The following is a 13,613-nucleotide window of genomic DNA, read 5'->3' as shown; positions in this document are numbered from 1 at the left end:
CAATAAACAGAGAATAAGAGAGGATGGGTTTCTTAAATGTGTATATTTTAATGCTAGGAGCATTGTAAGAAAGGTGGATGAACTTAGAGCCTGGATTGACACCTGGAAGTATGATGTTGTGGCGATCAGTGAAACATGGTTGCAGGAGGGCTGTGATTGGAAACTAAATATTCCAGGATTTCGTTGCTTCAGGTGTGATAGAATTGGAGGGGCAAGAGGTGGAGGTGTTGCATTGCTTATCAGGGAAGATATTACAGCAGTGCTTTGGCAGAATAGATTAGAGGGCTCGTCTAGGGAGGCTATTTGGGTGGAACTGAGAAATGGGAAAGGGGTAGCAACACTTATAGGGGTGTATTATAGACCGCCAAATGGGGAGCGAGAATTGGAAGAGCAAATATGTAAGGAGATTGCAGATATTAGTAGTAAGCACAAGGTAGTGATTGTGGGAGATTTCAATTTTCCACACATAGACTGGGAAGCACATTCTGTAAATGGGCTGGATGGGTTGGAGTTTGTAAAATGTGTGCAGGATAGTTTTTTGCAGCAATACATAGAAGTACCTACTAGAGAAGGGGCGGTGCTGGACCTCCTGTTAGGAAATGAGACGGGTCAGGTGGCAGAGGTATGCGTTGGGGAACAGTTCGGGACCAGTGATCACAATACCATTAGTTTCAATATAATTATGGAGAGGGTCAGAACTGGACCTAGGGTTGAGATTTTTGATTGGAGAAAGGCTAACTTTGAGGAGATACGAAAGGATTTAAAAGGAGTAAATTGGGACAGTTTGTTTTATGGGAAAGATGTGGAAGTGAAATGGAGTACATTTAAAGGTGAAATTTTAAGAGTACAGAATCTTTATGTCCCTGTTCGGTTGAAAGGAAATAGTAGAAATTGGAAAGAGCCATGGTTTTCAAGGGAAATTGGACACGGTTCGGAAAAAGAGGGAGATCTACAATAATTATAGGCAGCATGGAGTAAATGAGGTGCTTGAGGAGTATAAAGAATGTAAAAAGAATCTTAAGAAATAAATTAGAAAAGCTAAAAGAAGATATGAGGTTGCTCTATTTGGCAAGTAAGGTGAAAGTAAATCCAAAGGGTTTCTAAAGCTATATTAATAGCAAAAGGATAACAAGGGATAAAATTGGTCCATTAGAGAGTCAGTGGACAGCTATCTGCAGAGCCAAAAGAGATGGGGGAGATATTGAACAATTTATTTTCTTCGGTATTCACCAAGGAGAAGGATATTGAATTATGTGAGGTAAGGGAAACAAGTAGAGTAGCTATGGAAACTATGAGATTCAAAGAAGAGGAAGTACTGACACTTTTGAGAAATATAAAAGTGGATAAGTCTGCAGGTCCGGACAGGATATTCCCTAGGAAATTGAGGGAAGTTAGTGTAGAAATAGCAGGGGCTATGACAGAAATATTTCAAATGTCATTAGAAACGGGAATAGTGCCGGAGGATTGGCGTACTGCGCATGTTGTTCCATTGTTTAAAAAGGGGTCTAAGAGTAAACCTAGCAACTATAGACCTGTTAGTTTGACGTCAGTGGTGGGAAAATTAATGGAAAGGATACTTAGAGATAATATATATAAGCATCTGGATAAACAGGGTCTGATTAGGAACAGTCAACATGGATTTGTGCCTGGAAGGTCATGTTTGACTAATCTTCTTGAATTTTTTGAAGAGGTTACTCGGGAAATTGATGAGGGTAAAGCAGTGGATGTTGTATATATGGACTTCAGTAAGGCCTTTGACAAGGTTCCTCATGGAAGGTTGGATAAGAAGGTTCAATGGTTGGGTATTCATGGTGGAGTAGCAAGATGGATTCAACAGTGGCTGAATGGGAGATGCCAGAGAGTAATGGTGGATGGTTGTTTGTCAGGTTGGAGACCAGTGACTAGTGGGGTGCCACAGGGATCTGTGTTGGGTCCACTGTTGTTTGTCATGTACATCAATGATTTGGATAATGGTGTGGTAAATTGGATTAGTAAGTATGCAGATGATACTAAGATAGGTGGGGTTGTGGATAATGAAGTAGATTTTCAAAGTCTACAGAGAAATTTATGCCATTTGGAAGAGTGGGTTGAAAGATGGCAGATGGAGTTTAATGTTGATAAGTGTGAGGTGCTACATCTTGGCAGGACAAATCAAAATAGGACGTACATGGTAAATGGTAGGGAATTGAAGAATGCAGGTGAACAGAGGGATCTGGGAATAACTGTGCACAGTTCCCTGAAAGTGGAATCTCATGTCGATAGGGTGGTAAAGAAAGCTTTTGGGTGTGCTGGCCTTTATAAATCAGTTGGGATGTAATGTTAAAATTGTACAAGGCATTGGTGAGGCCAATTCTGGAGTATGGTGTACAATTTTGGTCGCCTAATTATAGGAAGGATGTCAACAAAATAGTGAGAGTACAGAGGAGATTTACTAGAATGTTGCCTGGGTTTCAGCAACAAAGTTACAGAGAAAGGTTGAACAAGTTAGGGCTTTATTCTTTGGAGCGCAGAAGGTTAAGGGGGGACTTGATAGAGGTCTTTAAAATGATGAGAGGGATAGACAGAGTTGACGTGGATAAGCTTTTCCCACTGAGAGTAGGGAAGATTTAAACAAGGGGACATGACTTGAGAATTAAGGGACTGAAGTTTAGGGGTAACATGAGGGGGAACTTCTTTACTCACAGAGTGGTGGCTGTGTGGAATGAGCTGCCAGTGAAGGTGGTGGAGGCAGGTTCGTTTTTATCATTTAAAAATAGATTGGATAGTTATATGGACGGGAAAGGAAATGGAGGGTTATGGTCTGAGCGCAGGTATAAGGGACTAGGGGAGAATACGTGTTCGGCACGGACTAGAAGGGTCGAGATGGCCTGTTTCCGTGCTGTAATTGTTTTTTTTTTTTTTTTTTTTTTTTTTATTTTTTTTAATTTTATTTTTATTAGAAGTACGGTAAATTACAATCCTACACAACACATATATCTTAATACATTTTTTGTACCGCTTCATTTTTTTTGAGCTTTAAGAAAAAGGTAGAAGTAAGGAAAGTAAAGAAAGTGCAAGAGAGTCGTGCAGTGCAAGAGTGTTGGGAAAAGAAAGCCCCTTAGGAAAGAAGTTAGAGAAGGAAGTAAAGTGAGAAAATAGACCCTAGAAAAGAAAGAGAGAGAAAATAGAAACAATCGCTCTATTATAACATTAAACTCCGCAGAAAGGGGACTACCAACCAAGTCTGTTTTTGTTATTTTACCTCCCGTTACCAGGTCCTGATACCACTTATTTATATATTTGTTTTTTTTTTAATTACTATTGCACCTCATACTTGTAATAGGTCCAGAAACATAGACCACGTCTTTTGGAATTGGTCTGCTTTACCTGCTAGGAGGAATCTCATCTCTTCCAGATGTAATGTTTCAAACATATTTGATATCCACATTTTTATTGTTGGTGTCGGCGCATTTTTCCAGAATTTAAGTATAAGCTTTTTTCCCATTATTAGCCCGTAATTAAATAAATTCCTCTGAAACACGTTTAATTCAGGGTTATCTTCCGATATTCCGAAGATAATCCATTCTGGTTTTGGTACCAGTTTTATTTTGATCAATTTTGAAAAAATATCAAATATTTCATACCAGAATTTTTGGATTTTTATACAAAAAACAAAAGAGTGCGCTATGGTAGCTTCTTGACACAGGCATTTATCACAGATTGGTGAAACATTAGGGAAGATTTTATTTAATTTAGTTTTTGAATAATATAATCTATGTAATGTTTTAAATTGGATGAGCGTATGTCGTACGTTGATCGAACATTTATGCACCTGTAGTAAATGATTATCCCAGGTCTCTTTTGAGATTTTTATAGCTAATTCTTGTTCCCAATCTTTTCTAATTCCATCTGTTGTGGGTGCTGTAATTGTTATATGGTTTTATGGTTAATATGCGACACCGAATATTGGAGAGTGAAGAAAACCTCCTTCGATCTCCTTCGACCTCCCTTCGATCTCCCTTCGACTATGTTGAAGACTATCTCTGACTACCATCGACTACCTTCGACTACCCTCGATTACCTACGAATAACATGCCGACTTACTAAGACCTAATTCGACTAAACCTACGAGTAAAAAAAGTATTGATTTTTTTCATGACGACCATTTTTTACTCGCGGGCATTTTTCAAAATGTTGAAAAATACGCCTCGACCTAGCTGAGGCCTGGAGTGCACGGGGACTTTCATCGAGCATCGCTTTTTTATAACACCCAAATTAAAAAGCAGACAACTTTCTGTCCAATAATACTGTTGGAGGCTGTGTGGGAGTACGGAGGCAGACCACTCGCGTATTTTCTGGAACTGTGTAAAGATAAGGCCATACTGAGAAAATGTTAATGCAGCTGTAAAAAATATCTTGGGTTATAAAATCGTAAATACCTGCCCTGTGATGTATCTGGGGCTTATTAAAGATATTGTAAAAATAGAAGATACATATTTGATTAAAGTTTTGCTTGCAGCAAGTAAGAAGGCCATTACCAGGCAGTGGCTTACTGAAAAAAGTCCAAAACAGGAACAGTGGTTTGAAATTGTGCAAGACATCTTTAATATGCAGAAAGTGACATATTCCTTGAGAGTCAAGGAGAATTAATTTGAGAAGATCTGGGAAAAGTGGACTGTTTATTTGAGACATGACACCAATTAAAAATATATATTTATTTTACAGAACCATGCACATGAGGCATTTTTATGGACGCACCTAGAACTTTTAACTATTACCTGATTTTGGAGAGTAAAATGCAACGAAATTTCGTTCAAGGTGCACTGTGTCTAGGTGTATATCTGAATGACAATAAAGTTTTCATACATTGATTCATTCAATTAGATAAATACCGAGCTAGATATGGGAAGATTATGTTATATAGAACTAGATGGTATGATTGTTTGAATATTGAATTATCTCCAAATAACTAATCAATGTAATGTTTTTTTTTCTTTTTTTAATTTGGTAAGTGAATCACACGTTATTCCAATTTTTTATTTAATTACTTTTTTTTTCCCCTATCTACTTATTTTTTTTATTTTGATTGCTGTTTTTCTTATTTTGTTTTATTTATGGTGATGGTGTTGCACTGTTTTGAATATATCTCTTAAAAATCAATACAAATTTCAGTGAAAAAAAAAAGAAAAAATATCATGTTGAAGGCCTCCGACTATGTAGAAGACCTCCTTCGATCTCCTTCGACTATGTTAAAGACTAGCTTCGACTAGCTATGACTTGCTTCAGGAATATGGGACACCGAATAGTGGAGAGTGAAGAAAACCTCCTTCGACCTCCCTTCGACCTCCCTTCGACTATGAGTAGAGATATCTGACTACCTTCGACTACCTTCGATTACCTTCGACTACCCTCGACTACCTACGAATAACATGCTGACCTACTTCGACTAAACCTACGACTAAAAAAAGTATTGATATTTTCCATGACGACCATTTTTTACTCGCGGGCATTTTTCAACATGTTGAAAAATACGCCTCGACCTAGCTCAGGCCTCGTGTACGCAGGGACTATCATCGAGCATGAAGGAGAATTACAAAGATCTCCTAGGACTTCGTGTCGACCATGCTGCGAATATGTCAAGGTCAAACTCGTCTGAACTCGCGGATTAGGTCGCCGCAGTGGGACAGCCCCTTAACATTGACAGAACAAGTATTTATCCATGTCAATGCCTGTAACACTTAAAGGCACAAAAATAGAGTGATCTGTCATGTTTTTTTTTAAAGTGACTTCAGAGAAATAAAATTAGCAATTTGTTCTGAGCTCTGAAGAGGTAGCTAAAATGGCAAACGTCATTAACCTTAGAAACGTACAATGTCAACATGAGGAATCACACATTTTAAATGGAAATGGTCTTGTTATGTTATGAATTCAGCACTCTATCAACTTAGTTACTGAGTCACATTAAAATATATTTTTGCAGGTTTCAGATTTTCTACTGCTTTCACTGATATATCTGACAAATCAATTGTGTTTGTGCTTATCTAACCGTTCCAAAAAATTGGGAATTTTCATGGAAATCTAGTTGTTACTAGACCAAGTTGGGTCTGTTTCCCCAACGTGCGGTTGTGGAGGGGGGGGAGGCGGCATGCAGTGTCACACACACTAACTATCCCCCCCCTCCCCCCCCCCCCCGCACTCACGCTAAGAGAGGAGGGGGGGGGAGGAGGGGGGGAGAGGAGGAGGGGGGAGAGGAGGGAGAGGGGGGAGGAGGAGGGGAGAGGGGGGGAGGGGAGGAGAGGGGGGGGGGTAGAGGGGGTGGGAGCAGGGGGGGGGAGGAGAGGAGAGGGGGGGGGAGGAGAGGGGGGGGGGGGAGAGGAGAGAGGGGGGGGAGAGAGGAGAGGGGGAGAGAGCAGAGGGGGGGAGAGAGCAGAGAGGGGGAGGAGAGGGGGGAGAGAGGAGAGGGAGGGAGAGGAGGAGGGAGAGAGGAGGGGCAGAGAGGGGAGGGGGGGGGAGGGAGGAGGGGGGGAGCACAGGAGGGAGGGAGAGGGAGGGAGAAGGGGGGGGAGAGAGAGGAGGGGAGAGAGAGAGAAAGGGAGAGACAGGGGAGAGAGAGAGAGAGAAAGAGAGAGGGATAGGGAGAGAGAGAGGTGGGGAGAAAGAGAGAGGAGGGGAGAGAGAGGAGGGGAGAGAGAGAGGGTGCCTTTTTACTTCAACCCAAACAACCATTTGCAGGCAGTGCTTTTTTCCTCAAACTAACCATATTTTCATTTTCAAACCACATTATGGGAACTCACAGCTGTGGAGACATTTGTTCAGTGTTATTCAGAGCTCTGATTGAGGCACACCACTTGCAGAGACTGATTGAGGCACACTACTTCCTGGTTTTATAGTCCCTCCCCCTCCCCCCAGCAGGGGCAGCAGAGAGAATGGGGAATTTTGTAAAAACATTAATATATCTGTCATTTCTCATCGACGGGAAAAATCCTCGGCACATATGCGGAGGAGGGGGGCTCTGCGTGAGGTGGCCAAAAATGACGGCCGTAGGTGGCGGCGTTCTCTCGGAAATCGCAGCACAGAAGACCAAAAGCGGTCATGAACAGAGATTTAGTAATATAGATTACATCCATAAAAATGCAAAGAGTTCAAATCTAAAAGACAGATTCCAATGTCCAAAACAACATAAACATGTAATCCAACACCATATTGGTTCAGGTTCTGCAACTTTAACAGATTTTAAGCTACACTATAGGAAGGATGTGATTCCACTACTGAGAGGTCAGAGGAGATCCATCAGGAGACTAGACTAGGCAATTGTTTCATGGAACATATGTGGTCTGCTTAGGTCTGCTGGATTTTCCAAATACCAACCATTTTAACTCCCCCTCCCATTCTCATACTGACCATTCTGTCCTGACCTCTAGTATTGCCAGAGTGAGGACACAGGCAAACTGGGTGTACAGTATCTCATATTCCACATAGCTAGCTTAAACCTAATGGTTTGAACATTGAATTCTCCAACTACAGGTAACACCCCACCCATTTTATCTTCTTCTTTGTCCCCTCCTCTCTTTTCTGACCCTGATGCACACCCGTTCTCCTACTATCCTATCCCACTCCCACCCTCCCCAAGCTCGTCCCCTTCCCCCTATGTCCCTTCCTCAAGCTTTACGTTTCACTCCTCTTTCACCTCTTCTCTCTGTATCAACACCCTTTTGTCTCCTTGTCTCTTTTTTTGTCTCCTTTTCTCTTTTTTCCCTCAATCCCCTTTTGTCTCATTTTCATCTCTAGCCTTTGTCCACCCATCTGCAAATCAATAAATAAATCCTACACCTGTAACCAACTATCACTTGGCAGGTTTTGTTCATTCACCTCTGTTTTCAGTAATTTCTCCTTCGCTACAACCAGTCGGAGAAAGATCCTGACCTGAAACATCACCTATCCATGCCTCCCAGAGGTGCTGCCTGACCCACGAAATTCCTTCAGCTTTGTGTGTTATTTTCATGATTCAGGCATCTGCAGTTCATTGAGTCTAAAATATATCCGTATTAATTTTAATTATTGTACAAGATGCTGAGTGCTCAGTGGCGAGGTCATGCAGGGTGGCAACCTAGTTGATTTAAATGGAATCACATTGTTAAGGGTTGTGAGGTAGGGTGTTGGTGGAAATGGCTGAAGGAATGGGAGAACGAAGTTGTAAAAGCAATCCCCGCTCATAAAAAATAGTCAATAATTAATTTGAAAACTGATTAAACCATGTTCTCCATGGCTTATATAAAGGACAAAGTGCTGGAGTAACTCAGCGGGTCATCCAGCATCTCTGGAGAACATGAATAGGTAGGATTTTGGGTCAGGACCCTCCGTCAGTCTGTGAAGGGTCCGGCCCGAAATCCTACCTATCCATGTCTCCAGAGATGCTGCCGAACCGCTGAGATACTCCAGCACTTTGTGTTCTATTGCATAAACCAGCATCTACGGTCCCTTGGTTCTACCTTCTTCTTAGCTTAGCTGACTGTGAGATGTTTTTAAAATATTACATTTAAATACAATTAAAAACAAATACATTTGAAAATATTTAACCAAAGTCAATTCATTTTTTTTAAAAATGTCTAAATTTATTTTCATTTTCCTTGCTCCTTCAGAGCTAATCTCTCCATTCAAAGTAAAAGGTCATTGTTCCTGCATCAACTTTAACATTGCAGATGGAGTAGACACATTCCCTCATGTTCCACTGCTGGGTATAATTTCAAAACAAGGCAGTGAAACTGCTGATGGCAAATAACCAGCAAGTTTAGGTCTTCTCTGCTCATGCAAGACACTGGAACCTTTACCACAGAAGGCTGTGGAGGCCAAGTCAAAAGATATTATTAAGGCAGAGATAGATAGCTTTTTGATCAGTACGTGTGTCAGTGGTTATGGAGAGAAGGCCGGAGAATGGGGTTAGGAGGGAGAGATAGATCAGCCATGATTGAATGGCGGAGTAGTCTTGTTGGGCCAAATGACTTAAATATGCTCCTATCACTTATGACCTTATGAACCTGGTGGCACTATTGCCATTTATTCCCTCTTGCCTTCTACATGCTATTTCCTCCAACTTCTCCCCTCTATCTGTACCTTAAAAATGTATCTTTATTTTAAGTTCAAATGTAATTGACCTCATATTCTGTTTCTCTCTTCAATGTTTGACCTGCTGAGTGATTCATGATGTTAGTTATACATAGATCTGTAAATACTTTTTCTTTCCTACATGTTCTTGTCTTTTAACTCAATGGTGTAAGGGTCACCATGACACATTTAGTAAGGCAGCGAGTGACCTGGATTCAGTGTTGCTTGTATGGAGGTTACATTCGTGAAAAGGGGGTTTCTGCTGGATGCTTTGGTTTCCCCCCACCTCCCAAAGAGGTGCAGATTGGTTGTTTGAAGAAGGGTTTCAGCCCGAAACGTTGCCTATTTCCTTCGCTCCATAGATGCTGCTGCACCCGCTGAGTTTCTCCAGCATTTTTGTGTACCTTCGATTTTCCAGCATCTGCAGTTCCTTCTTAAATAGATTGGTTGTTTATTTGACCACTGTAATTTGCTCCTGGTATGCAACAGTATAATCTGCAGGAATGTGTAGGAGAATGACATTGAATTAGTTTATAAGGGTACTTGATGGTCAGCACAAACTAGGTAAATCAAAGGGCCTGTTTCCATCCTGTGTCCCTCTATCAATTTTGACAATACTTCAGTTTATCTTTCCAAATCCAAAGTAGTGAACCCAATTTTGTAGGATATTTCATCTCTCCTGCTCACTCTCTTCTTTGTTCTTTGTTCTGTTTGCAAAAGCTGACACCAGAACAGTTTCATCAGAAGATTGTCAATGCCTTTGGGTATGTTCTCTTCTTTTATCCATCCAAGCAATGCACAAATAAAACAAGAATAATATTATGCCTTTAGCCTAGAAATTGCCCAGACTGATTTTTTTTTTGCATGTCTATTTTCATTTTAGCCTGTTTCAGACTGTTGAGAATGTTTGCATTTACTATTTCACAGGTGAGATGGCTAAAAGATGACCTTGACAACAATATTAACTTCTGCTCGATCTCATCAGATGGACGTTTTGTTTCTTGGGCTTTGATTAAGGTATACATTTTCCTGAATATTTATTTGATAGTGGTCACAATGCTGGTCTTGATACTTTAGGAGGCCGTCTGATTGCATGTAGATCATGTTTACAGAACCGGGATAAACAAAATTCAGAGTTAAGACGGGATTATTCATACAGTCGTACAGTGTGGAAACAGGCCCTTCAGCTCAACTTGCCCACGCTGACCAACATGCCCCATCTACACGAGTCCCACATGCCTGTATTTTGCCCATATTCCTCTGAACCTATCCCATCCATGTTCCTGTCTAAATGTTTTTTAAACTTTGTGATAGTACCTGCCTCAAATGCCTCCATACACCTACCTCCCTTTGCATTAAAAAAACTGCCCCTCAGGTTCTCATTGAATCCCTCCTCTCTTACCTTAAAGGTTTGTCCTCTGGTCTCCATTCCCTTACTCTGCATAAACGACTCTGTGCATTTACCCTATCTATTCCTCTCCTGATCTTGTACACTACTATAAGATCACCCCTCATCCTCCTGCAGTACAAAGAATAAAGTCCTGGCCTACTCAACCTCTCCCTATAACTCAGGCCTATGAGTCCTGGCAGCATCCTCATAAATCTTTTCTGCACACTTTCCAGCTTAACAACATCTTTCCTGTAATGGGATAACCAAAACCGAACCCAATACTCTAAATGGGGCCTCACCGTGTCTTGTATAACTGTAACATGACCTGCCAACTTCTATAATCAGTACTCATGAAGTCCTATGTGCTGAAAACCGTCTTCACCACCCTATCTATTTGTCACACCACTTTTAAGTAACTATATACATCCGTTCTGTGCTTTATAGCTCTATAACTATGTGTAAAACTGGTAGAGAATTTCAAAAACGTCAATTTTTCCTTTCTATTAAATTAAACAATTTGAATTGCTAGATTGTTACTAATGACAGAAATTCAAGAGAAAGTTCAATGCTGCCTATAGGATGTAGAGTCATACAGCACAGAAACAGACACATCGCCCCAACTTGTCCATGCCAACCAAGATGTCCCATCAAGAATTGTCCCACGCCCACATTTGGCCAATATCACTCTTAACATTTTCTATCCATATACCTGTCCAAATGTATTTTAAATGTTGTTGTAGAACCTATCTCAACTACTTCCTCTGGTAGCTCATTCCATATACCTTCAACTACCTATGTGAAAAAATTGCCCTATTAAATTTCCCCCCTCACCTTAAAACTACGTACTCTGGATCTTGATTCCCCCATGCTACTCTGTGTATTCACCCTATCTATTTTATTACACCTCTGCAAGATCACTATTTTTTTACACCTCTGTAAGATCACCCCTCATCCTCCTGCACTGCAAGAATTAAAGTCCTAGCCTGCCCAATCTCTCCCGATAGTTCAGACTCTCAAATCTTGGCTACATCCTCTTAAATCATTTCTGCACTCTTTCCAGCTTTACAACATCCTTCCTGTAGCAGGGTGACCAAAATTAAACACAATACTCCAAATGTGGCCTCACCAATGTATTTTACAACTGCAACATAACATCCCAACTTCTATATTCAATACCCAGGCTAATGAAGGCTAATGTACCGAAAGCCTCTTGACCATTGAATTTACATTTCCCCCCACTTTCAAGGAACTAATTACCTGCGATCCTAGATTCCTCTGCTCTACAACACTCCCCAGGTCCCTGTAATTCGCTGTGAAGGCTGTGCCCTGGTTTGACTTCCCAAAATGCAACACCTCACACTTATCTGGATTAAATTCCATTAAACAAGGCCCACTTGCCACCTTTGCTATACATGATACCATTCATTTAGTGTCATCTGTAAACTTACTAATCATGCCTTCTACATTCAAAGGTTTCAAAGGTTTCTCATCCATGTCGTTGATATAAACCATAAATAACAAAGGGCCCAACACCGATCTCCGAGGCACACCACTAGTCACAAGCCTCCAGTCCGAACAACAACCTTGCACCATCATGAAGGGAATTCTCTAACCAGTGACTAGCTCTCCCTGGATCCCATGCGATGTAACCTTCCAGACCAGTGTACAACGCAAAAAAAAGTATTGAGGGAAGCTGGGGAGAGGGAGGGGGAGGGGGGGGGGGGGGGGGGGGATTCGGAATGATGAAAGCCCAAGCCTTTTCCCCCTCTGCCCAGCATTCTTCTGGCGAATGTCCAGTCCCTGGAAAACAAGCTGGATGACCTCAAGGCGAGGGTCAGATTCCAGTGGGACATAAGGGACTGCAACATCCTCTGCCTGACTGAAACATGGCTGACCTCACTGATTCCGGATCTGGTAATCTGCCCAACTTCACTGTCCACCGTGCTGACAGAACAGAAGCATCTGGGAAATCCAAGGGTGGAGGAGTCTGCTTCATGACCAATAACAACTGGTGCAACCCTGGAAATATCGAGATGCTCTTCCGTTCCTGCTCGCCAGACCTGGAGCATCTGACGATCTCATGCCGCCCATTCTACCTTCCCCGGGAGTTCGGCTCAGTGATCGTCACCGCCGTCTACATTCCACCGCATGCAGACACCGATGTGGCACTATCGGCCCTGCACGATGTGTTATGTCGAAATCAAAACAAATACCCGGATGCGGCTATGGTGGTGGCTGGAGATTTTAATAAATCAAATCTCAAGAAGGTCACGCCAAACTTCTACCAACACATCACGTGTGCCACCAGGGGGGAGAGAACTTTGGACCACTGCTACTCGCAGTTCAGGAAAGGCTACAAGGCCGTTTCACTCCCTCCCCTAGGAAAATCTGACCACGCTGCCATTTTCCTGCTGCCGGAGTATAAACAGAGGATAATTCGGGAAGCGGCAGTGACAAGGGATGTAAAGCGGTGGTCCGACCAGTCAGAGGCCATGCTGCAAGATGCACTGAGCGATGTCGACTGGAATATGTTCCAAGCAAGTTCCAGTAACGTCAGTGAGTTCGCAGAAGCAGTCACGGACTTCATCGCAACAATAACCGATAACATTGTCCCCACGGTAAGGGTAAGCACCTTTCCGAATCAAAAACCCTGGGTGGACAGGTCCGTTCATGTTGCCTTGAATGCTCGCACCTCTGCCTACACCTCGGGCCTGGCATCAGGAAACATGGACGTCTACAAGGTAGAGTCCTACCGACTGTGAAGGGCAGTGAAGGACACAAAAAGGAGGTACAGGGACAAGATGGAGTCACAGATGGAGCAGCAGGACACCAGAAGCCTGTGGCAGGGGCTACGGACTGTAACCAACTACCGGAGCACCCCACCCTCATCCGCAAGTGCCGGCACCTCCCTAGCTGATGTCCTGAACACCTTTTACGCTCGTTTCGAGATGGTGAACACGAGGAACGCTGCAGGCCCCGATGGCATCTCGGGGCGAGTACTCAAGTCCTGTGCTACGCAGCTAGCTCCGGTGCTCACTACAATATTCAACCACTCCCTGGCCAAGTCCTTGGTCCCTGCCTGCTTCAAAAAATCCATCATTGTACCGGTACCAAAAAATGCCTACTAGTGAATTCCCAGATG

The 13,613-nt window shown here is 42.4% G+C and overlaps 1 protein-coding gene across 1 annotated transcript in view; it reads left to right on the top strand.

Annotated features, from left to right (window-relative positions):
• The window catches only part of dnai1.2 (dynein, axonemal, intermediate chain 1, paralog 2), a 139,520-nt gene that overhangs the window by 84,353 nt on the left and 41,554 nt on the right, over positions 1–13,613 (top strand). Inside the window, exon 15 of the mRNA XM_055632318.1 lies at positions 10,009–10,098. Coding sequence (XP_055488293.1) covers positions 10,009–10,098 — 90 coding nt within the window. The remainder of the gene's footprint in view (positions 1–10,008; positions 10,099–13,613) is intronic.

The sequence above is a fragment of the Leucoraja erinacea genome, chromosome 1, assembly GCF_028641065.1.
Source record: "Leucoraja erinacea ecotype New England chromosome 1, Leri_hhj_1, whole genome shotgun sequence".
Lineage (NCBI taxonomy): Eukaryota > Metazoa > Chordata > Chondrichthyes > Rajiformes > Rajidae > Leucoraja > Leucoraja erinaceus.
The sequence above is the reverse complement of the archived record's forward strand: the minus strand, read 5'-3'. Positions and strand labels throughout refer to the sequence as shown.